General features: G+C 50.5%; 1 protein-coding gene across 1 annotated transcript in view; it reads right to left on the bottom strand.

The window, feature by feature from the left end:
- SLC6A8 (solute carrier family 6 member 8) overlaps positions 1–26,132 on the bottom strand; it is a 171,626-nt gene that overhangs the window by 45,672 nt on the left and 99,822 nt on the right. The window contains exon 4 of the mRNA XM_078664574.1: positions 14,535–14,667. Within this exon, the coding sequence (XP_078520700.1) occupies positions 14,535–14,667 (133 nt within the window). The remainder of the gene's footprint in view (positions 1–14,534; positions 14,668–26,132) is intronic.

Here is a 26,132-nt window from a genome sequence, read left to right as displayed (position 1 = left end):
GGGCCGGACTGGGAACCAAAAATGGCCCCCGGCAAAGTGCTCGGCCGGCCCCCGCGGGGAGGTCTGAGCTCTTTGTCGGGGCCGGTTTTCGGCTGAATTTGCTACAGGGCCGTTTTTGCAGCAACGCTGCATAAACTGCCCTGTAACAAAAACGGTCCCCAGGGACCCAAAACCGGCCCCCACCCTTGCGGCGCACCGGGGGATTGCCCGGTGCCCGCAACGGCCAGTCCGGGCCTGGTTACAGTTAAACGCAAGGCACACATCCAAGCGGACGTGCGCCTTACGTTTAACTCAGTCACCATAGGGACTGCGCCTGCTGTGACCTGCTTGGAGAAGCCCACTCCTGAGCCCAGCCGAAGCAAGTGGGTCATTTGGCCGACATCCTCTTCACAGACCAGCGCCACAACAGCTGAAGAAGCCTGCCGGGGCGAGTTGGTAGCCTAGATTCTCGTCTCGCTGCTACTCGCCACCACGCAGGGTTGTATGACAGTACAACGCGGGCTATGACCACGCGTGCCATTACAACGCTGTTTTTACAACGCAAGTCGCTACAACGACTTGCGCTGTAAGCGCTGGATAGTGGAATAGTTTAATTTTCTATTCCAACTCCAGCCCACGTTACAGTAGGGAAGGTGTTGGAATAGAAAATTAAACTATTCCTTGTCAAACAGCGCCCTCCAGCGCAAGTCGTTGAAACGACTTGTGTTGTAAAAGCAGTGTCGTAATGGCAGCGCGTGGTAATGCCCGTGTTGTAAAGGTTGTTCCCCCCACACAGCCCAAGGGATCATGACCCATTGCTCAAAACTGGCCCCTAGGTCTGGTCGACCAGGAGAGTTGTCAGAGGGCACCTTGGTCGGTCAGAAAGCAACTTAACACCAAAAGAAGGGAACCGCTGTACCCGGCGACTGGTAGCCCAGTGGCGACTGGACTTCCGCCAAGCTCGAGAGGACGTTGAGGGACGTTGACGCCTGTGACCAGGATCGCCTCGAACGAGGCATAGTCTGAGGAAGATCCTCGTCGGACACACAACACCCACACCAGTCTTGAGCATGTTCAGCGTCCTGTATCACTTTGCATCAGAACCGCTCCACAGAAATCAATGGCAAGGAGCCGCTGACGCCGGAACTTGACTGGAAACTGATTTTCTTGTAGAGCTAATTGTTTCTGTAGACCTTGCTCGTCCGCTTGACTGGTTCTCTACTGAATTTGGTCACCTAAAGTAACTCCTACCAACTGCACTGGTTTTTATTGGAAACGTTTCAGTGATAAGCTTGTTGAATTTGCCTGTGCTTGTTTGTGATTAAGTGATGATTTAATAAACTATATAAACTCTGTATGTCTGGGACCCACTGGTGGTTTTTTTCCATTTTGGTGTCAAAAATGTTATAAAAATCAGTACTATTTTCTATAAATTGGTGTCAGACGTCTTGGTTTCTGTATTTCTCCACTTGTTTTCGTGCCGTTTAAATGCTTTACACGTGTTCCTTTGTGTATGCCTTGCTCCTCACAGCCACAGCTACACAGGGCTGAGCTAAGAGTTTGACACACAAAACCTACTGGACCCAAAGGGTTTGGCAAGTGTATTACACGGTGAGGTCGCACAACCACACCATATAATACACTCCATTTCCTCAAACAAAGATTTAGGGAAGAGCTAGTGACGGATTTCAGAGGTCCCCGTACGGGTCGAACCCTGCAGCAGAACGTAGTGGTGGACACGTTGAGAGGTCACCGAATTGCTAGGAGACGATAAAAGCACGAAGACTGAACAACAGGTTCAGAGGTCATTGCTTGCGCCAGACTCGAGCGAGGAGCCTGCTGAAGGGGAGTTCCCTTATTACTATGAGTTTATTAGGGGTGGGCGGAATTTGCGTAATCGGGTTACGCAAATCTCCGCAAAACGGTAAAGAATCTCCGCAAACACGTAGAAATTCCGCGAACACGCGGAACTGCTTGTTTGCGATGCTTTTTTCCTGCTTGCAATCGCTGTTTGCGTGCTCGGAGGTAAATAACTCGCGAACACGCATTTTGAGAACGCGAACAAGCAAAAAATGTTGCGAAGTTACGGAACACAGAATTTTGGGCAATTTCACGTTCTCCGCGGAACGCAAAATTACCCAAATTCCGCAAGCGGAACGGAATTTACCGCCCAGGCCTAGAGTTTATGTGACACAAGGACATTTTGAAGAACGTGCTGATGGCTTGGTTCAGAGGCAAAAAAACAAACGATGGACCGAATGCTGAATAAATCAAACATTCACCCCAGTCACAGAGATCGGGTTTTAATCCATCGTTCTTTTGCTCACCAAGCCACCCCAGTTTGGACCCAACCGTATGCAAATCAGTCTCGACCCTGCACCCAATGGGAACAGTCTAGCCTGAACTGCCAGGCCAGGTCCTCCCTGGACCGGAGACCAGCATCCTGGGACCAGTTTCGGTTTGTCCATTTACAAAGGACAGTAACAAGAGCCAATTAAAAAGATGGCATAAAGTGGGCGGAGCTTAATGCTCATATCCTGAATACAGCATGTCTGGCAGAGGCAGCACAGCCTAGGCGAGACCTAAAAGGGGTCCAATGAAAACCTGGCATTGGCAAATGGGAGAATAAGGGGGGTGTGAATGCCAAGCCTGGGGGGTGGGGGGCACTAGGAGGCACATGCTTCAAGCCACCCTCTGGCAGAGCTGGGGGGGGGGGCGCTCTGATACGAGGCTTTTAATGCATTTATATGTCGCGCCTCAAATCTTGAAATATAGGCTGCCCGTACTTTTAAAGCAAAATCTTGCAGTATGCATGTGTCACGTCCCTTCCAGATCGCGCGTTTATGAGCTGCGTGACGTATAGATTATGTACATTGCCCTGCGGCCGCCTCCCAGCAGCGTGATCCGGCGCCATCCAGATGGCTTGTTTTTGAGATGCATGCCCTATAAAATATGTGCATTAATCCTCCGCCTCCTCCCAGCCCCGTGGGCGCCCGGGCGCGGTGGGTTTGTGGTGGGGCGGCCTCCTCCTGTGAATAGCCGCTTCTTTTGCTTGCAGTCCCCGCCGGTGGAGACGGGGGCGGTGCAGGGGAGCGGAGCGCAGTACGAGCGGCTCTGCACGTCCGCCCTCCCCGGCCCCACCTCCCTCCTCCTCCTCCCACCATAGGAGGAAGAAGGGGCCGAGGCCTGGAGCACGCACCCCTCACGTGCTGCAACCCACTGCGCTGGTTCAGGCTGGGGCTGGGTCAGGCGGGGCGCTGGGTGGCACCGCCCTGGGGAATGGGGGGTCCCTGGGGATGGAGGGGGGACCTCTCTGCCCTCTGCTTCGAAACCTTTCCCAACCCTGGTGCATCCCACCCCCTACCGAGAGGGACCGGACTCGTGACCCCTTTCCACCTACATCCAAACCCCCCCTGAACTCCAGACCCCACCCCAGCCCTCCTCTCACGCCGCGGAATCCAACGCTCCGGGCCCCCGCCCTACCATGGACCAGTCCGGCACCCCAAACACCCACACCCCTCCTTTAGCTTCCCCTCCACCAGGGGCTCACACACCATCAAACCCTCCTGCAAACCACAACCCACCTTCAGCTCACCCTCTCCCCCCTCCTCCCCTGCTCAGTACCCTTCTGAAGTGAAAGGCTCAGTGTTCTGGGGCTTCTAGGAGCCATCCTTCAAACAACTAAAGGCCTCTAAGCCCGCTGCCAACCAGGCAACCAATTGTTCCTAGAGGTGAAAGGCTCCTGTGTCAACCAGGGAACCATTCATTTATGGAAGTGAAAGGCTCTGTAACCCTGTGCCAACCAATGAACCATTCATTTATGAAAGTGAAAGGCTCTGTAACCCTCTGCCAACCAGGGAACCAATCAATGATGGATGTGAAAGGACCTGTGCCAACCAGGGAACCATTCATTTATGGAAGTGAAACGCTCTGAAGCCCTGTGCCAACCAGGGAACCATTAATTTATGGAAGTGAAAGGCCCTGTAACCCTGTGCCAACCAGGGAACCTTTCATTTATGGATGTGAAGGACTCTGTAACCCTGTGCCAACCAATGAACCATTCATTTACAGAAGTGAAAGGACCTGTGCCAATCAGGAAACCATTCATTTATGGAAGTGAAAGGCTCTGTACCCCTGTGTCAACCAAGGAACCATTTATTTATGGATGTGAAAGGCTCTGTAACCCTGTGCCAACCAAGGAACCATTCATTTATGTAAGTGAAAGGCTCTGTAACCCTGTGCCATCCAAGGAAACATTCATTTATGGAAGTGAAAGGCCCTGTAACCTTGTGTCAACCAGGGAACCATTCATTTATGGAAGTAAAAGGCCCTGTACCCCTGTGTCAACCAGGGAACCTTTCATCGAAGGAAGTGAAAGGCCCTGTAATCATGTGTCAACCAGGGAACCTTTCATTTATGGATGTGAAGGACTCTGTAACCCTGTGCCAACCAAGGAACCATTCATTTACAGAAGTGAAAGGACCTGTGCCAACCAGGGAACCATTCATTTATGGAAGTGAAAGGCTCTGTACCCCTGTGTCAACCAAGGAACCATTTATTTATGGATGTGAAAGGCTCTGTAACCCTGTGCCAACCAAGGAACCATTCATTTATGTAAGTGAAAGGCTCTGTAACCCTGTGCCATCCAAGGAAACATTCATTTATGGAAGTGAAAGGCCCTGTAACCTTGTGTCAACCAGGGAACCATTCATTTATGGAAGTGAAAGGCCCTGTACCCCTGTGTCAACCAGGGAACCTTTCATTGAAGGAAGTGAAAGGCCCTGTAATCATGTGTCAACCAGGGAACCTTTCATTTATGGCTGTGAAGGACTCTGTAACCCTGTGCCAACCAAGGAACCATTCATTTACAGAAGTGAAAGGACCTGTGCCAATCAGGAAACCATTAATTTATGGAAGTGAAAGGCTCTGTACCCCTGTGTCAACCAATGAACCATTCATTTATGGAAGTGAAAGGCTCTGTAACCCTGTGCCATCCAAGGAAACATTCATTTATGGAAGTGAAAGGCCCTGTAACCCTCTGCCATCCAAGGAACCATTCATTTATGGAAGTGAAAGGCTCTGTAACCCTGTGCCAACCAATGAACCATTCATTTATGGAAGTGAAAGTCTCTGTTATCCTGTGTCAACCAGGGAACCATTCATTTATGGAAGTGAAAGGCCCTGTAATCATGTGTCAACCAGGGAACCTTTCATTTATGGATGTGAAGGACTCTGTAACCCTCTGCCAACCAATGAGCCATTCATTTACAGAAGTGAAAGGACCTGTGCCAATCAGGAAACCATTCATTTATGGAAGTGAAAGGCTCTGTACCCCTGTGTCAACCAAGGAACCATTTATTTATGGAAGTGAAAGGCTATGTAACCCTGTGCCAACCAAGGAACCATTCATTTATGGAAGTGAAAGGCTCTGTAACCCTCTGCCATCCAAGGAAACATTCATTTATGGAAGTGAAAGTCTCTGTAACCCTGTGTCAACCAGGGAACCATTCATTTATGGAAGTGGAAGGCCCCGTTAATCGTCTGCCAACCAAGGAACCATTCATTCATGGAAGTGAAAGGCTCTGTAACCCTGTGTCAACCAGGGAACCAATCAATGATGGATGTGAAAGGACCTGTGCCAACCAAGGAACCATTCATTTATTGAAGTAAAAAGCTCTGTACCCCGGTGTCAACCGAGGAACGATTCATTTATGGAAGTGAAAGGCCTTGTAACCCTGTGCCAACAAAGGAACCATTCATTTATGGAAGTGAAAGGCTCTGTAACCCTGTGTCAACCAATGAACCATTCATTTATGGAAGTGAAATGCTCCGTAACCTTGTGTCAACCAATGAACCATTCATTTATGGAAGTGAAAGGCCATGTACCAGTCTGCCAAACAGGGAACCATTCATTTATTGAAGTAAAAAGCTCTGTACCCCGGTGTCAACCCAGGAACCATTCATTTATGGAAGTGAAAGGCCTTGTAACCCTGTGTCAACAAAGGAACCATTCATTTATGGAAGTGAAAGGCTCTGTAACCCTGTGTCAACCAATGAACCATTCATTTATGGAAGTGAAAGGCCCTGTAACCCTGTGCCAACCAGGGAACCATTCATTTATGGAAGTGGAAGGCCCCGTTAATCGTCTGCCAACCAAGGAACCATTCATTTATGGAAGTGAAAGGCTATGTAACCCTGTGTCAACCAGGGAACCAATCAATGATGGATGTGAAAGGACCTGTGTCAACCAAGGAACCATTTATTTATGGAAGTGAAAGGCCATGTAACAGTCTGCCAAACAGGGAACGATTAGTTCATATAGGAGAAATATTCTGTAACCTGTGCCACCAGGGGAACAAACCACTCATCCACAGTAGTGAAAGGCTCTGTAACCTCTGCTAACTAGGTACACATGTGTTCATAGAGGTGGAACTCTAACACTATACCAACCAGGGCACCATTCTTTCATGGAACCGGAAGGCTCTATACCCCCATGACATCCACAGTACCATATATTTATAGCAGTGAAAGGCTCTTGACCCTCTGCCATCTAGGGACCCATACATTTATAGAGGTGAAAGGCTCTGTAACCCGGTACCAACCAGGGCATAATTTATTCATAGACATGGAGGGTTCTATACCTGAGCCATCTACAGCACCACACGTTTACAGAAGTGAAAGGCTCTGTAACCCTCTGCCATCTAGGGAACCACACATTCATAGAGGTGAAAGGCTCTGTAACCCTGTTCCAACTCGGGAACGAACCACTCATTGATGGAGGTGACAATTCTGTAACCCTGTGCCAACCATGGAACCCTTTATTCATAGTAGTGAAAGGCTCTATACCCTCATGACAGCTAGCGAGCCACCCGTTCATGAAAATGAAAGGCGCCATGGCCCTATGTCTGACAGCAAGCCATTCCTTCTTAGACATAAAGTCTCTGTAGCCTTGTGTGTGCCAAGGAGCAATGCATTTTTAGAAGTGAAAGGCTCAACAACCACATGACTGGTAGGTAACCATTCATTCATAAATGTGAAAGGCTCCATAGCCCTGTGTCTGCCTAAGGCCATCACATAAATGAAAGACTCGGCATCACTGTGCCTGGTAGGGAGTGATACATTCTTAAAAGTGAAAGGCTCCATAGTCTTGTGTCTGATAGTGAGCCATCAGTTCATAGAAGTGAAAGGTTCTGCATCACTGTGCCTGACAGGAAATCATCCATTCTTAGCAGTTAAAGGCTCCATCGCCTTGTGTCTGATAGTGAGGCATCAGTTCATAGAAGTGAAAGGCTCTGCAGCCCTGTAACTGCCAGGGAGCTGTCGGTTCAAAGAAGTGAAGGGCTCTGCAGCCCTGTAACTGCCAGGGAGCTGTCGGTTCAAAGAAGTGAAGGGCTCTCAGCCCTGTCTCTGCCAGGGAGCCATCGGTTCACAGACGTGAAGGGCTCTGCAGCCCTGTAACTGCCAGGGAGCCGTCAGATCACAGATGTGAAGGGCTCTCAGCCCTGTAACTGCCAGGGGGCCGACAGTTCACAGAAGTGAAAGGCTCTGCAGCCCTGTAACTGCCAGGGAGCCGTCGGTTCACAGAAGTGAAGGGCTCTCAGCCCTGTAACTGCCAGGGGGCCGACAGTTCACAGAAGTGAAAGGCTCTGCAGCCCTGTAACTGCCAGGGAGCCGTCGGTTCACAGAAGTGAAGGGCTCTCAGCCCTGTAACTGCCAGGGGGCCGACAGTTCACAGAAGTGAAAGGCTCTGCAGCCCTGTAACTGCCAGGGAGCCGTCGGTTCACAGAAGTGAAGGGCTCTCAGCCCTGTAACTGCCAGGGAGCCGTCGGTTCACAGAAGTGAAAGGCTCTGCAGCCCTGTAACTGCCAGTGAGCCGTCGGTTCACAGAAGTGAAGGGCTCTCAGCCCTGTAACTGCCAGGGAGCCGTCGGTTCACAGAAGTGAAAGGCTCTGCAGCCCTGTAACTGCAAGGGAGCCGTCGGTTCACAGAAGTGAAGGGCTCTCAGCCCTGTAACTGCCAGGGAGCCGTCAGTTCACAGAAGTGAAGGGCTCTCAGCCCTGTGACTGCCAGGGAGCCGTCGGTTCACAGAAGTGAAGGGCTCCGCAGCCCTGTAACTGCCAGGGAGCCGTCGGTTCACAGAAGTGAAGGGCTCTCAGCCCTGTAACTGCCAGGGAGCCGTCGGTTCACAGAAGTGAAGGGCTCTCAGCCCTGTAACTGCCGGGGGGCGGTCGGTTCACAGAAATGAAGGGCTCCACAGCCCTGTAACTGCCAGGGAGCCGTCGGTTCACAGAAGTGAAGGGCTCTCAGCCCTGTAACTGCCAGGGGGCCGTCGGTTCACAGAAGTGAAGGGCTCTCAGCCCTGTAACTGCCAGGGGGCCGTCGGTTCACAGAAATGAAGGGCTCCACAGCCCTGTAACTGCCAGGGAGCCGTCGGTTCACAGAAGTGAAGGGCTCCGCAGCCCTGTAACTGCCAGGGAGCTGTTGGTTCAAAGAAGTGAAGGGCTCTCAGCCCTGTAACTGCCAGGGAGCCGTCGGTTCACAGAAGTGAAAGGCTCTGCAGCCCTGTAACTGCCAGGGAGCCGTCAGATCACAGAAGTGAAGGGCTCTCAGCCCTGTGACTGCCAGGGAGCCGTCGGTTCACAGAAGTGAAAGGCTCCGCAGCCCTGTAACTGCCAGGGAGCTGTTGGTTCAAAGAAGTGAAGGGCTCTCAGCCCTGTAACTGCCAGGGAGCCGTCGGTTGACGGAAGTAAAAGGCTCTGCAGTCCTGTAACTGCCAGGGAGCCGTCGGTTCACAGAAGTGAAGGGCTCCGCAGCCCTGTAACTGCCAGGGAGCTGTTGGTTCAAAGAAGTGAAGGGCTCTCAGCCCTGTAACTGCCAGGGAGCCGTCGGTTCACAGAAGTGAAGGGCTCTGCAGCCCTGTAACTGCCAGGGAGCCGTCGGTTCACAGAAGCGAAGGGCTCTGCAGCCCTGTAACTGCCAGGGAGCCGTCGGTTCACAGAAGTGAAGGGCTCTCAGCCCTGTAACTGCCAGGGAGCCGTCGGTTCACAGAAGTGAAGGGCTCTGCAGCCCTGTAACTGCCAGGGAGCCGTCAGATCACAGAAGTGAAGGGCTCTCAGCCCTGTGACTGCCAGGGAGCCGTCGGTTCACAGAAGTGAAAGGCTCCGCAGCCCTGTAACTGCCAGGGAGCTGTTGGTTCAAAGAAGTGAAGGGCTCTCAGCCCTGTAACTGCCAGGGAGCCCTCGGTTGACGGAAGTAAAAGGCTCTGCAGTCCTGTAACTGCCAGGGAGCCGTCGGTTCACAGAAGTGAAGGGCTCCGCAGCCCTGTAACTGCCAGGGAGCTGTTGGTTCAAAGAAGTGAAGGGCTCTCCGCCCTGTAACTGCCAGGGAGCCGTCGGTTCACAGAAGTGAAGGGCTCTGCAGCCCTGTAACTGCCAGGGGGCCGTCAGATCACAGAAGTGAAGGGCTCTCAGCCCTGTGACTGCCAGGGAGCCGTCGGTTCACAGAAGTGAAAGGCTCCGCAGCCCTGTAACTGCCAGGGAGCTGTTGGTTCAAAGAAGTGAAGGGCTCTCAGCCCTGTAACTGCCAGGGAGCCCTCGGTTGACGGAAGTAAAAGGCTCTGCAGTCCTGTAACTGCCAGGGAGCCGTCGGTTCACAGAAGTGAAGGGCTCCGCAGCCCTGTAACTGCCAGGGAGCTGTTGGTTCAAAGAAGTGAAGGGCTCTCCGCCCTGTAACTGCCAGGGAGCTGCCTTTAACTGCCAGGGAGCTGTCAGTTCACAGAAGTGAAAGGCTCTGCAGCCCTGTAACTGCCAGGGAGCCGTCGGTTTACAGAAGTGAAAGGCTCTGCAGCCCTGTAACTGCCAGGGAGCCGTCGGTTCACAGAAGTGAAAGGCTCTGCAACCCTGTAACTGCCATCATCTCCCTCCATCTTAGTGTCACTTTTCAGTGTCTAACATAGAGAGCTCAGTTTGTAGTGTATATGTTTCTGCACCACCAGATCACACCACTGAATGACATCACAGGGTATCACGACACACTGTCGTAGCATCCCTGGCTCCGAGGCGCCCTGTCTCTCAGACTTGGATACAGAGGCCGCCGCCACCTGTTTCCTGTAAAGATGTGAGCCACAGCTTCCTGCTGGAGTGGAGTGGCTAGTTTTGCTCTGCGCATGCGCAGTGAGCGCAACAGCAGCGCTTGGCCTGCTCAGGCCCCAGTCTGTCTGTCTGTCAATAAACCCGTGTGCAATGTGGGGAGAGGGGGGGCCGGAAGAGACCGCATCACGTGCGTGTCATCTGCAGACACAAACCGCGCGCGAGCAGCACGCCTGCAAAACAGAAATATATATCAGCAAACTTAGATTGCATCGAAAAACAAGGGGCGTGTTCACAAAATAAACATTACAGAGAGATTGTTAAGATATGCAGTTTGGTTTGTAATAAAGAAACGAATGATACGGGGGCCAGTCTCTCCGAGAGAGGCGCGGGGCAGCATGGGGGGGGGGGGGGGCAAGTTTAATAGTAACCCAAAGACACTCTATTGGGTGAAAGGGGGCTGGGCACAGATCTCTGACACAGGGGTGACACAGGGGTGAAAAAGGCTGCTTTATTGAAACAGGTGCACATCACAAAACTTTCCTAATATACTGCCTTACAAAACGAAAACCTCAGTATAAAACTTTGTCACCCATTATTTCTACCCCCCTCCCGCCACTAAGGTCCCGCCCCACATATAATGTACCCAGAAAGTCATCTAAGTCCATGCCTACTGCACTCTAGCGATTGCAACACTTTTAACTTCCCCTCCTTCCGTTTCACAGTTCATCTATTAACGTCTACTAAACTTAACTTCCTATGACGTAACTTTTAACTTCCTGCCTGGTTCCGGTGTGAGCTTCTTCACACCCGCCCTTTCAAACTGGTTCTCCTACGGCAACAATAACCTTATCTAAAGCCCTGTGGACTTGTGGTCCATCCGCCAACCTTGCACCTGTCTCAAAGCGACAACCATGTATAGCCTTCAGCCCCTGCGCACCTGCCCCGCATTACACCGCCAACACTGCCACGAAAGCCGGCCTCTCGCCACCCTGAAATCGTAATCTAAGGGAAGGGCGGGTGGGAGAAGCTTCCTAGCTACCACCAGGGCTGTCAATGGGTACGCTTACCACAAAATGGAGGGTGGCAGCCCAAAATGGCCGCCTATATAACTTGGGCTACATCCAGGGGCGTAACACAGACCCCCGCAGCACCCGCGGTGCAGGGGGGCCCCAAGCTCAAGGGGGCCCCCGCACTGCAGTCTGGCCAGAGAGCTCCTGATTGGGGGCCCCTCTTCGTACCGTGCAGGGAGCCCCCTCAATTTTCGTTAAGCCAGTGGCTACTTCCTGTAACGGTGGTAGCCCGAAGAAGCACAGTCGTCTAGACTACCCATCATTCTCCCAGTGCCCCCGGGGGACAGACTCCCTATCCTTCAGAGACACGTCTTCAGCAGCACGGAAGTCCTTTCAGCTGGGGCAGCGATGGGGCAAAATTAGCAGCAGGGTGAGAGAAGCCTTCACAAGGACCACAAACACAAGAGTCACAGAAGGAGTATGCGCGTACGCGTGCGCGCACGCACACACGAAGCTCGAGGTTCAAATGGATGGATGCAACAGAAGATGGAGAAAGGAGACTCATCACCCATTCAATCTTTGGCTTCTCATGGAATAAATCCTTTTTGCTACACAATGGAATATTTATTCTCCAATCCAATCCTTGCCCCAGGGCCGGCTTTGGCACTGTTGGCGCCCAGTACGACAATCATTTTTGGCGCCCCCATACCCTATGCCCGCCTCCTCAGATTCTCTCACTACCACTGGGCAAAAGTGCCCCAATCTCTCCAATCATAAATGAATGATAAACACAGCGACCCCCCTCCTGAGGTCGCGCCTCCTCCCCAAGTCAGCGCCCAGTGTGGCCGCACCGGTTGCACTGCCCTAAAGCCGGCCCTGCCTTGCCCCGTTTGGAAGGGGCAGTTCTAGGTAACACCTGGGCGTGCCCTGTGTGCCCATTACATCCTTGGCCTCTCTACACACAATTATTTAGACCTAGCATATGGCCTGTTCAGGGCTTCTAGATGGCTCTATGTATTTCAAGAACTGCATATCCAGTCGTTAACTTTCATTTTAGAAAATTTGGTAGCACGTGTATTGATTCAATTAGTTTAACACTCACAATAGACTGCTTAATTAAAAAAAAAACTGTGTCTAAAAGATGGAGATATGAAACTAGGAAGAAGTCTGTCAGCTCTAACTACACTGCATCCTGAATGAATCAGTGTTGTCAGGTTTTCTTTCCCCCACAAGAAAAGAAGTTTTTTTACGATGATGACAGTTTCACTTATTTTGGATGTATGACGTTACAACGCATACTTTTACAACGCATACCTTTACAACGCAACATCCATTACAACGCATTCCATTACAACGCAACCATTACAACAAATTTTTAAAAACTACCTTTACAACGCATACCATTACAACGCATAACATTACATTGCATGTAGGGTAAGTATTGGATAGTGTAGGGGTAAAAATTACTATTCTAACTCCAGGGGGTGCAACAGTAGGGTAAGTGTTGGATAGTGTAGGGGTAAAAATTACTATTCTAACTTCAGGGGGTGCAACAGTAGGGTAAGTGTTGGATAGTGTAGGGGTAAAAATTACTATTCTAACTCCAGGGGGTGCAACAGTAGGGTAAGTGTTGGATAGTGTAGGAGTAAAAATAACTACTCTAACTGCAGGGGGGTGCAACAGTAGGGTAGTGTAAGGGTACTATGCGTACTAATGTTATGCGTTGTAATGGTATGCGTTGTAATGACATGCGTTGTAGTGGTATGCGTTGTAGTGTCATGCGTTGTAATGGCATGCGATGTAATGGTAGTGCGTTGTAAAAGTTGCGTTGTAAAGGTTGTTTCCCCTTATTTTTATTCTCTGTTTTGTAAGAAATTAAATTTGTTTCCTTTTGGCATTTTTAAAAATATAGTTTAGGAAAGCTTGTCATTTGAAATATGGCTCTCAGTACTTGTATTAGCCTGTGCTTATATTTCCCTGCAGATATATAAGGGTCCCCTGCAATAACTGGTTGAGATGGAATATGCAGGAGAGAAAGCCAATTCACTCTAAAATCGATAAATTATATTGGTCAGTTAATACAGTATCCGCATCAAAGCCGCTACCCACAAATATCTGGGTACACCATGGTTTCTGGAGGGCAGCGCGCGCCACTTGATAGAGCTGGCACTTCAAAGAGCACGTGCCCATCATCAGCACATGCAACAAGACGCCAAACGTCACCCCTTATAGACACCAGCACACTGACCACACAACATACAACTGCCCAGAGCACATTATGGACTGAATTTACTTCGAGTTGTGCAGGTCGCTGGCTGGCGCTGTACAACTTTGCACTGCGTCCGCTGACGTTTTATCGGTCAGTAAGTTAACGCAATGCTTTGCGTCACTCTGTGGTATGCAAGCCCCCAGGCAAACATTAGTACTGCACCCTCTAAGTGCCTTTTCACTTAGGGCCATATGTATCAAAAGAGAGTTTTACTATTCTCAAATTGCGATTTTTTGCCAATCATAATTAGAGAATCGCATAATGCAATGCATGTAGGATGTGCTAAAATTTTTGCGAATCCTACATATTCCTTATTTGGGAATCGCAAATTGAAATTCATAATTAAGGAATACCTTCCCATTCATTCCTATGAGCTAGGAGGCCCATAGGAATGAATGGGAAGACATTCTCAATTTGTGATTACCAATTAGAGAATCGCAAATTGAGAATGCAATTTCAAGGTTGCAAGGGTGCCAAAAGGACACCCTGTTTCACCCCTGAAATATGCATGTGTGCACATTTTGCACACATACATGCCCTAAGGGCATGTATGTGCGACATTTTGCACTTTAAAAAAAAATTACGTGCTTTTTCAAGAAAATCGCATATTACCACCAACATGAAGTTGCTGGTAATTTGCAATTCCTTAAGGCCAAATAGCAAATTTCTGGTGCTTCCAGAATTGCATGTAAGGAATCTCAATTTGCAATTCCTTAATTGCATTTGCAAAATAGAGAATCCCAAATTTTGCAATTCTCTTTTTTGCTATGGCCTTTTGGAAGGATACATCCCAAAAGTCTTTTTCAAATTCGCAAACGGGCCGATTCTGAGAATCGCCCGTTTGCAAACTGGAAAAATGCTTGATACATACGGCCCTATATCTCGAAAGGATTTGTTCATAAGTCAACCCTGCCTGAGGCAGGTAAGCCAATGGCTGTCAGACACATGCAGGTACGTCAGCCCTCTGCACTCTACCTCAAGGTAGTAGAAATCTGGCACTGTCCCAATATTGTGTCACCCTTTATCCCCCATGCCCCGTCATGCAAGTCCTGCTATGCCTGGCTCTTTAATACGGAGTCACCAAACGCCCGGTCCACAAGCGAACATGGATAGCGCTGCGAAACGAGACGTCCTCCTTTGCGTAGCGACACTGCTGCATTAGAAAGGGGTTGGAGCTACACATACCTTCCCAGTCGACTTGACGCCCTTCCAGACACAGAAGTAAACCAGCACCCAGCAGGCCAGAAGGCACAGCAGCATCTCCCAGTTGATGGGGCCTACGTCGTCCAGGCCGGTGGAGATGCGTAAGACCTTATTCCTGCAAGAAAGAGCAGAGGGTGCACGCGGGTGAGCAGGGGTGAGGGTAGCACAGAGGGCAGGGGCTAGGAGTAGCAAGGAGCAGTGAATTCCATGGAGAAGCCAAGTTTGTTGTACAGAATATGGGGGCCTCACATAGACCAAGGGGATAGCCCAGGGAGTAACCCGGAAGTAGAAGAAAGCAAGCAAAAACAGGTTCAGTGCCATACGCCGAGTGCAGAACACATGGGTGGGCGCAGGAGTGGTCAACACCCGGTGAGAGTGCCCCCCCCCCATATCCTTAGTGTAAAAGAGAAGGACTCAGAATCATGGTTTGTTATCCTTGCCCTTGGCTTTCACCACACACCCTCCACCCCCAGTGTAGACCACCCAACTTAGCAAGCCACCCTTGGGGAGGGGGGTGGGGACTCATTTACAGAAACATAACTTAAACATATACCCAGTCAGGGGCCGGGGGTGAGTGCAAACACTTTAGAGAAGAGAGTGAGGTATGGTAACCGCTCAAGTCAGTGTCTGTCTTGGGGCGGGGTCACGCCAGTCCAGGACACTCGCTTCTGGACTTCTAGGAGGCTGTGGTTCTGAGTGTCCGCTCACTATGGGGGGCGCGGATCCCGTGTACCACCAGGGGAGGATGGTGGGACCCTGACGTGCTTATGGAGAACGTCTACTATGTCACGTCAAAATAAGTGGGTGATTTAACTGAGTCACTAGAAAAATAACATTGTGTATGTGTGTTAACAGGGCACAACAACCGCTGGAAAGGCCTCGGTGGTCCCCAGCATTGCGTAGAAAAGATCTAACCCTCAGATGCCATGAAGATCTTAAAAGGGCCTGGCGCGGCTTTGCAGGAGACCAGGGAAGGCTCATTTGGCCTGCTGCTGTAAGTGGCCTCTTACAGAAAATGTCTTTTACCAATTTGTAGGTCGAGCCTAGAGTCAGCGCACATGCGCTGCCTGCGAGACGTGTTGTACTGGAGTATGGAGTTGAAGCCCGGCCCACTCTCCGCCCATATTTGTCATTGGCTTGTGTCATTGTCCTGCGTAAATGCTGGCTTACGATTCCTAAATAGGTTTGTTAGTCCTTCCTTGGTACCACCTTGTCTTCATTTGTAACCTCCCATGGCAAGCACTATTTTGTTTATTGCAAACTAATGGGGACAGTGGCGGCGGCTTTTTGTTGTATTTGCAGCGCGCCCACACTAACTCTAAAAGTGACTGCCCCCTACCTCCACAGTACAACGGCAACACTTAAAAAAAAAATACTTTTAACAAGAATGAGCGTGGTTCCTGCTTCAGGAACTCCGTGCTCTGTTATTTTTTTTAACTATACTGGTGAGCGCAGCGCCCGCTTCAGGGTCACCACACTCTGTTTCTTTTTTTACTTTAATGGTGAGCGCAGCGCCTGCTTAACCGACACTGCGCTCTGCAGCACAACAGGTCCAACTTTTGACGAAGTTTGACCCATTGGTATTGTAAATGACAATACCTTTTAATATTGTTATGTTATGTTATGTTATGTTATGTTATTCAGTTTTTGTATAGCGTAGCCATTTACAATGCCAGTAGCTCAAAATCTTGCAATTGCAAGACCTATTGCATTGTAAATGCTTGTTTAATAATGTCTTTTCTCAGTGAAGAAGATTTCGAAATCATGTATAGATGTTAGGGGTCTTGAACTCGCCAATATCAGAAGACACTTGATTGGGAGGTCGAAGCGCTAATAATGACGCGGATGGCTCGGCGTTGGCCAAAGCGATCACAACATGTGGCGGGGAAGCTGTGATTGCGTCAGCTGGGAAGGCACCGCTTCTGATACAGATGGGCCGGCTGCTGACTTTCATCAATTGTACGGTCTGGGGCGGATTCCCTATCATTGAATTGCTACGAAGAGTCATTAGAGAAAGGGTCTTTCCTTTCTATGAGATGTGAAATTATGTCCTTTATTCAAAAGAAGGCAAGCATTACCCCTGGGTCATAATGTTAGACGACCTTGTCTTCTTAAATTTATTGTTAAAGATTCAAACCCCTTTAATAGCTGTAATATTGAATTGAACAATATAATTTACATATTTATTGTAAGGGTGGGCGTAGTTCACGAAGTAGCGCTAAGCGAAGCTACGCCAAGTGCACTTCGCACTACGCGAACTTTCACGTAGCACTATGCGAGCTGAGTAGTAGCATGTTCGCACCGTGCAAGATGCATTTTCAATGATTGCACAGTGCGAACAAGCATGCGGCACTGTGCAATCATTGAAAACGGCATCTTGCACAGTGCGATCTGTTGTTTTCTGCCGCTCGAGTAGATTTTTACTCGAGCGGCAGCTTTCTCAACGCGAACTGGTAGTTTCTCATTGCGAGCAGTCGCGAGCATGCACGACCACTCGCAATGAGAAACCTGACCTACCCGGATTGAGAGTCTCGCCGGCATGTCATTTTGCTTGCTCGCGGTTGCGAACATGATGTTGAAGACCGCGAACAAGCAAAAAATTACCGCTGCACTATGCTACGCTGCGCTACGCGTGTTCGCACTGTGCTACGTGCAGCTCGCGTAGTGCAAAGTTGCGCAAACTTCGCAAACTACGCGAGCGTAGCGTAGTGCTTTGCCCAGGGTTAATTTATTGGCATCTCAGCAACTAGCCTTTATTGTGAACAGGGTGGGAAGAAGTCACATTTGTAAAAGTATTTATTTTGTACCTCTTTTGAAGAACAGTAGGAAATATTGTGTGGTGACAAATATTTAATATGGTGGTGTTGCCCAGAGCAAGATTTGTACTTCTTTTTTTTTTAATTCCTTCAAAAATGTATTAGCACTTTTATATTTTAATTTTGAATCATCTAATTCTGGAAACTGTAATTTCAGATTATCTTTTCACTTCAAGGATGGGGGGTTGGAGTTTGTCCATTGTTGACAGTCCACACTGAAGACACAACAGGCCCATGCCTCAGCTCTAACATAAATAACCCCCTAATATCCTGCATTTAATGGTGTGCACTTCTATTCCTAGCAAAACACTTGTTTCCAAGAGGAATGTGGGACATTGCTCAACTTTTAGGAGACATAGGCACCCAGACAAAACCAGTGAGTAAAGAACAGCAACATAGGGTGCCAACAGATGCCAGGGGTGCGGTGGGAGAACTGCTGGGTGTCTTCCACATCTGGGGGGCTCTGGCACCTCACCTGCCTTGGGGCTGGGTTGCACTAATCTATCCTGTGCTGGGGGTGGGGGGGGGGCTTCTATGTATTACCTTTCAATAACAACAACTTGCATGAGTGTCTTTGGGAAGTTTACTGTCATATACATATAATTTTTGACACTTTATGTAGAATTTCTGTATAATAATGTCGGTTTATTAAGATATTATGTTTAAGAGCAACTTAACCTTTAGGAATATTGACTAATTTGTGACCTGCTAGTGTGTATAAAAGGCCACTGGAAGGTCAAAAACTGGTCACTTGTGAGAGATGCTCTCCTAATGTTTGTTTTTTAGCCTAGCCTTATAAGAAAGGATTAACCCCTTCGATGCTGATGACGGCACCCAGCCGTCATGCATCACGGGGCTTGTGTGCTGATGACGGCTGGGGGCCGTCATAAACCCGCCCACTCGCGATTCTGCCGCACAGGCGCAGAATCGCGTCCGCGCCCATCGGGTTAAAGCTGTTTTTACTTCCCTTGTTGATCTGTGCAGGGGTCTGGTGTGCTGCCATGGCCTAGAGTAGCGTGCTACTCACCGAAAAAAGCGCGTTAACACCTCCTCAGGGGTAACAAGCCCTATATAAATGCAAACCTTTTCCCCTCTTCTATCCTTCCCTACCCATCTCAATCGAAATAACTGATTAACCTATCCAGCACTCAAATTACTTTCATATTTCACTATACTAATTCAACACAAATCCTTTATGGGGTCCGGAGTAGCGTGATTCTTGCCAAAAAACGCTTTGAAGCCTCGTCAGGGGTAGTAAGTGCAATATAAATGCAATTACATTACAATACAATAGTTAAAGATGGCTTACCATTATCTGGTAATTTAAGCAAGGTTCACCTATATTCCAATGGGCAGTTGTGAATGCTCCCATCCCATTGGTTGCCTGGTAATAGAATACTCATGTGACCCTTTTTCCATTTTTAAAGCTCTTTTCCCATTGGATGGGAGTCTACGCAGCACTGCGCTGCTGCTCTGGGTCTTGTTATGGGTATCTTTCCACTGGCTAATAGTTTATGAAGGACTTTTCCTCAAATCATGGTGTACTGCTTAAGCACCTTCCCATTGGTCAGCAATTTACGTGGCATTTTCAGAAAGCTGTCAGCCATAATAATAGCTGCCTTCCTATTGGTCAGTGTTCAATAGAGCTTTTTGCACTGTCATGTTGAGGCATCCTTAACCCCTTCCATGCTCATGACGGGCTGAGCTTGTCATAACTGCCACGGCGTGCCCACGCGCGATTGGTTCTCCGCCTATGCGGGAGAATTATTCAGTGGGCGGGGCTGTGACGAGCCCAGCTCGTCATGAGCACAGCTCTACTGTGGCTCATCACGAGCACTACGGCGCCGCGGCCCCCCTCTCGCCCGTGCCGTGGGGAAAGGTGTTAAAGCCCCCTTTCTTTGGGTTAGAGGGTTTTACACTATTCTTGTGACCCTATCACCATTATTACACTGTCTTCCCATTGCTTAGCCTTTATGGTAAGGTGCCAGAGTATAATTGTTAGAACAGGACTGTCCTCAAAATCATTTACAAAAATATCACCTCATAGCAGTTAATAACAGAAAGTCTACACCCAGCGGGACCATGTTCGACACACGGCCGCCTCATCTCTTCGGCCATTGTTAAAGCGCCATCGATGCGCCTGGTTGTAAGCAGCGCTGCATGTGGGAGCTACGTGGAGGTGGGCTGAAGGTCGTTGAGGCTTGAGGTGGTCAGGAGGTTGGCCGGTGGTGGTTAGGGAACGGGTGATGTGTAATGTCGTAAGTGGGAGTGGCGGCTGGTGAGCTGGGCAAGTGGTTGGTGGTACAAGTCTGAGATTTATTTTCTAGGGACTATTGGTTGGGATTGACAAGGGGTGGAGTTTGACGACTAATGTGGGTGTTTTAGTTCTGAATGGTGCTTGTTGAGCAGGGCAGGTAGTTGGTGAGTAGGGCAGGTGGTTGGTGGGCAGGGTAGGTGGTTGCTGAGCAGGGCAGGTGGTTGGTGAGCAGGGCACGTGGTTGGTGAGCAGGGCAGGTGGTTGGTGAGCAGGGCAGGTAGTTGGTGGGCAGGTGGTTGGTGAGCAGGGCAGGTGGTTGGTGAGCAGGGCAGGTGGTTGCTGAGCAGGGCAGGTGGTTGGTGGGCAGGGTAGGTGGTTGCTGAGCAGGGCAGGTGGTTGGTGAGCAGGGCAGGTGGTTGGTGAGCAGGGCAGGTGGTTGGTAAGCATGGCAGGTGGTTGCTGAGCAGGGCAGGTGGTTGCTGAGCAGGGCAGGTGGTTGGTGAGCAGGGCAGGTGGTTGGTGAGCAGGGCAGGTGGTTGGTGAGCAGGGCAGGTGGACGGTGAGCAGGGCAGGTGGACGGTGAGCAGGGCAGGTGGACGGTGAGCAGGGCAGGTGGACGGTGAGCAGGGCAGGTGGACGGTGAGCAGGGCAGGTGGACGGTGAGCAGGGCAGGTGGATGGTGAGATGGGCAGGTGGATGGTGAGCAGGGCAGGTGGTTGGTGAACAGGGCAGGTGGATGGTGAGCAGGGCAGGTGGTTGCTGAACAGGGCAGGTAGTTGGTAAGCAGGGCAGGTGGTTGGTAAGCAGAGCAGGTGGTTGGTAAGCAGAGCAGGTGGTTGGTAAGCAGGACAGGTGGTTGATGAGCAGGGCACGTGGTTGTTGAGCAGACCAGGTGGTTGGTAAGCAGGGCAGGCGGATGGTGAGCAGGCCTGGGGTTGTCTGGAGGTGGCAGCTTTGGGTTAGATCTTTGATGGGCGATGGCCAGGTGGGTAGTGGCTGGTGGTGAGTTGTGGAGGTTGAGTGTAGGCCGAAGAAGGCGAGGAGGCCATGGCCGTGAAGGTGGGGTGCTCCCGTTCCCTTGTGTTCAACCGACAGTGCACACCCCATTATCACAAGAGAAAAACAATGCAGTACAACACCAAGACAACAATAGAAATAAGAAAATAAAATAAAAAAATCCAGAGAGGCTGGGGTCAAGCTCACATGTTCGAGAATCATGCTAACAAGACCACCCGCGGCTGGCGGCGAGAGGTCATGTGATCCGCTCCTCTCCTGCGATTGGCCGGGTTCTCTACTACCGCCATTTACTCATACCACTGCAAAAAAACATCACAGCAACAGAGAACAAACAGCAACCAGGAGACATTGAGCTCAGTACAATGTTATTGTGTTATTGTTACACAAATTTCAGTGACATTGTGTTAGTGTGACCACCGTCATTCCCCAGGGGAAGGGGCACCGTAGTGCACAGGGGTGGGCAGGGGGCGGTGCGGACTCCCCCGCACCGCCCCCCGCCGGGGCCTTCAGACTTGCCAGGAAGCTGGTGCCATGTCTGAGGGTCTCTTCTGTGCCCATGCCCCTTCAGATATTGGCCTCTTCAGTGGGGACATGTTCTGGGGGGGGGGGAGGGGGGGAACGGTGACGCAGGCCTCCGTTTCCGTTTTATCTCAGAAGGCGGGGGTGGGAGGGGGGAGGTCACATGCACATCATCCAGTCTCCCCATGGCCTCTCCCTGGGGTGGTCCCAGTTATCTGCCCATTCAGTCCATATCCTATATCCCTAAGGGGTGGGAGATGGGGGAGGGGAGTACTAAATCTACTCTATGGCTTCTGTCTTGGGACAGGTGAGCCAAGTTACCTGCCAAATGCAGTCCATGATATATATATATATATATATATGAACACCAAATCTTCAATTTGCGTAAAAGAAGACACGGACCCCAGGCTGCAGTAAGGGAGATTTTATTCACCTCTCAGGCGACGCGTTTCGAGCAACTCGTGCTCTTGATCACACATATATATACACACATATGACCTTCACATGCATTCCATGACACCCCTCTCTCTCTCTCTCTCTGGGGTGAACTAGGTTCTCATTTCCTCTACTACCTCTCCCTAGTGGGTATGGGGGGGGGGGCACTAGGATACCTACCTATTCACGCCATAACTTCTGTCGGGCGGAGAAGGAGCTAAGTTACCTGCTCATTCACTTCATGGCCTCTCTTTGGAAGGGGATATGTTACCTGCCCCTTCAGTCCCTGGCCTCTCGCTGGAGTGCGCTGCTATGTTACCTGATCACTCCCTCCACAGCTCACCTCTCTCTGCAGAGGGAACGGGGGCTGGTGACGCAGTGCCGGTGCGTCCACTCCAAGGGTCTCCATTTGACGACATGGTCACAGGTTTGAATCCCGATGTGACTGGTTGGCATTTCATCCTTCTGAGGTCAATAAAATGTGTACCACCGTCTTTGGTACACACATGCCAAAATGTTGCAAGTGAAGCGTGGGAGATTTTGCAAAAAAAATGGGAGAATTTATTTTCCCCATTGACTTACATTGAAATGAAGCAAAGTACTCAAATACAATTATTTTGGGCTCCAAAAGTCGTGGGTTCCCACTTGAATCGGGCTTGTTGGCGTCTGTGTGGCTTTAATAAACATCTGTGATCTGTCAATAGCGCCTAGAAGCCTCCTTGGGAGTGAGCATGCGCTCTTCAAATACAGCTGCTATGCTCTTGGCCACACCCAGCCAGCCAGGCCAGCCCAGATCTCTTTCTTTCCCCTCTGAGGTCACACAGAGCTTACGAGGCCTTCTAGGCGCTGCAGCGCTCTCGTATCCTTGTCTCCTCTGGGAGCTATATTCATTTCCCTTGGCTCAGACAATGCTAGTGGGCCTAATCGGAGGGCAGACCCCGACATACTACCGAGGTCACTCACTAGGGTGAGGCTCTGGAGGCCCGAGCAGCATGAAACCCTCGGACGCAGGGCCGAGCCGCAGAGCACATGTGCAAAGGAAAGGAGCGCCGGGAGCCGCCTGAGCTGCCTGCGAGCCAGTCCCTTTCAAGGTCACGCCGGCCTCAATGTCAGGGCGTCCTCTGAAGGCGGAAGAGCACCAGCTGACTGCACTGACCCGGCGTGCCCGCGCATCCTGAGCGCGCCCCCGGGCCGGCTCCGGAGGCAGGCCGCAGGCTGGCGGGCCTCGGGGTCGGTCACTGCGCTCTCTGCCGTTCAGGATTATGTTTACCAACGGGAAAAAAGCTGCGAGTAAAGGCGTAAACGGAATTTTAAGTTTCAGCAGCGAAATTTGTGTTCAACTCATTATCTGTGAATGCGAAAAACGGCGAAAAAACTGTTTACGCCATGATTGCAGTGCAGCCGTCATCTGATCGACCCTGAAACATGTATCAAAAAGACTCTGAATGGCACCTTTCCTAACATGCCATTGGAATTTTGCCATTGCGGATATCAGAAGATGTGGCCTAACGGCCTGAGCTGCCGACCTCTGAGCCGCTGGGTACCGGGTTCGAGTTTGGGTGTCAATCCTGTGATTCTGGGCAAACCACTCAATGTCCCCGTGCCTACAGTTCACTGCCTTGAGACCCTCACAGTTGATTGGCCGCACTTTACAAATTCTGGATTTATTTACCATTTATTTATTTACAACAACTTGATCACAAGCAGTGGCGTAACGTACATATGGGGCCCCAGCAGACTGCTGTGAGGGCCCCCTAGCCTCGGAGATATTCTGGACACATTGTCTGAACCTGAGAGGCGACCACTCAGCATCTGCAAAATGAAAGTTTAAAAAAAAAAAATTTATTAAAAATTATTCATATAAAAAATTAAAAATAAAAATAAAAAATTTAAACAACGGCTGCATTTTTAGTAACTTTTTATCCGTTTGAGGTAGCAACAAAAATGTTTTTGTTAAAACCTGCAAAGTATGCAGCAGACGATGGATTGTGTGGCAAGTGAGGTAAGCCCATAATTATGAGGAAAATGCTGCAGGGCCACTTGAAACCAGCGGCCCCGGCCTAGAGTCAGGGAGCGCGATGAGTGAACAGACAGCGCACCGTGGAGGAATGAAACAGCAACCATTGTTGGACTGACGCCTTCCCTTCCAGAGCTCTGGTGACGGTAGCCCCTGGTTACCCCTTTGGTTGCGTGTGATGCAGGGGTCACTTCAAGCTCACAGCCAGCTCGCTCACCTGTACGCCTGGTGGCCAGTCGTGGCTGGGCCCACCTAAACCCCTTGTGAGCTGTGACGCAGAAATAGGTCTGGGCGGCAAATTCCGTTCCACTTGTGGAATTTGCAGAACTTGGGTAATTTCACGGAGAACGCAAAATTGCCCAAAATTCTGCGTTCCGCGACTTCGCAACATTTTTTGCTTTTACGCGTTCTCAAAATGCGTGTTCACAAGATATTTCCCGCCGAGCGCGCAAACAGCAATTGCGAACAGGAAAAAAGCATTGCAAACAAGCAATTCTGCGTGTTCGCGGAGATTGTTTACCGTTTTGCGGAGATTTGCGTAACGCGATTACGCAAATTCCATCCACCCCTACGCAGAATACACGTAGTACTTTTAGTCGATTCCATGAGGGCTTCGCTGCCACTAGGCCACAGACTGTAATGTTTTGTAAATACTACTTCCACCCCCTGGCATGTGTGATATAGAGAAGCCTGGCTCAGTGGTTAGAGGCGGCAGACCCGGAAGCTGAGATCGGCCGTGGACCAGGGTTCGATTCCCTGCCTCGGCGGGTCTCGGGCTCAAAAATTCCACGGACTCGATAATTCTCGTTCCGGTGCCTATTCGACTCATGGGATCACACTCTGCGACTCTGGGCAATAGCTTGCTTAATCTCCACTACGGCCCCTCGCGGCGGGATGCCTGGCTTTCACCTTGTGGACACCCTGCCGGGGTTATCTCACAGGGGAATACCAGGACGGGTTCCCTAAGCAAGCGCTTAGATACCGTGTCGGTGATTTGCGCTATATAAATACATTTACATTACATATGAACTACGCCCAAGCCTAACGGCTAGGGCGGTCGACCTCGAATCTGGGGAACCGGTTTTGAGTCTCGGCAACGACGCTGAACATCCTGTGATTCTGGGCAAATCACGTAATCTCCCCCAGTGCCTGGTGTAACGCAACTGGTGCTATGTAAAGCGCTCTGATACCGGATTTGGGTCAAGTTTGCGCTATATAAAACTCTGTAAAATAAAAAAGATCCAGACCTCTCAGCAGGGGAGGCGGCACGCGCTTACTGGAAGGATGCAGGAATGGTGTTTTCCATCAGGGAGCCCAGCCAGGGCTCTTTCTTCAGTTTTGAATAATTTATGCCCCACTCTAAGCTTCCGAGGGCTTGATTTCGCATGCAGATGAGAGCTTCCAGGGCGAAGCTATGCACGTGTGAGCTGGGGGTCTATTTCATGGAAGCGAGCCAGAGCGAGCCTGGCTAGCATGAGGGAGCGAGCTTCTGGCTCATATATGAAGCGCTCCACACCCGGCCGGTGGAGAGCATCATGTCTCTGCGAGTACAAGGTTCACTCAGTTACAGGGCAGTGCGAGCTGACACTCTACCAAGAGGGGGCAGAGGGGTGCACATCCATATGGAGGGACTATGCTGAGGGGGCTGGTGGTCTACAGGTGAGAGTGCAGGGGTGAGCTGTCACTCCTTCACGAGGAAGAGACTGCTGGTGAGCCATCACAAGTGAGCTTGTTGGATCAAACTCAATCAATCAATCACGACACTTGTAAAGCGCACTACATACTCGTGAGGGTCTCAAGGCGCTGGGGAGGGGCTGCTGCTACTGATCAAAGAGCCTGGTGGTCTCTCATGATGGAGCGAGCTGTGGTCCATCACAGTAGAGCTTGCTTGCGTGAGCTGGCTGTCCATCTTGAGAGAGCTCACTAGGATGAGCTACTGGTCGATCACTGCGGAGCTTGCTGGAATGAGCTGGCTGTCCCTCATGCTGGAGTGAGCTGGCTGTCCCTCATGCTGGAGTGAGCTGGCCGTCCATCTTGAGATAGCTCACTAGGATGAGCTACTCGTCGATCACGACGGAGCTTGCTGGAATGAGCTGGCTGTCCCTTATGATGGAATGAGCTGGCCATCCGTCTTGAGAGAGCTCACTAGGACGAGCTACTCGTCGATCACGACGGAGCTTGCTGGAATGAGCTGGCTGTCCCTCATGCTGGAGTGAGCTGGCCGTCCATCTTGAGAGAGCTCACTAGGACGAGCTACTCGTCGATCACGACGGAGCTTGCTGGAATGAGCTGGCTGTCCCTCATGCTGGAGTGAGCTGGCTGTCCCTCATGCTGGAGTGAGCTGACTGTCCCTCATGCTGGAGTGAGCTGGCCGTCCATCTTGAGAGAGCTCACTAGGATGAGCTACTGGTCGATCACTGCGGAGCTTGCTGGAATGAGCTGGCTGTCCCTTATGATAGAATGAGCTTGCCGTCCATCTTGAGAGCGCTCACTAGGACGAGCTACTCGTCGATCACGAC

Source organism: Lissotriton helveticus, chromosome 10, assembly GCF_964261635.1.
Source record: "Lissotriton helveticus chromosome 10, aLisHel1.1, whole genome shotgun sequence".
Classification (NCBI taxonomy): Eukaryota; Metazoa; Chordata; class Amphibia; order Caudata; family Salamandridae; genus Lissotriton; species Lissotriton helveticus.
Note: the sequence above shows the minus strand (reverse complement) of the source record. Positions and strands in the feature narration are given on the sequence as shown.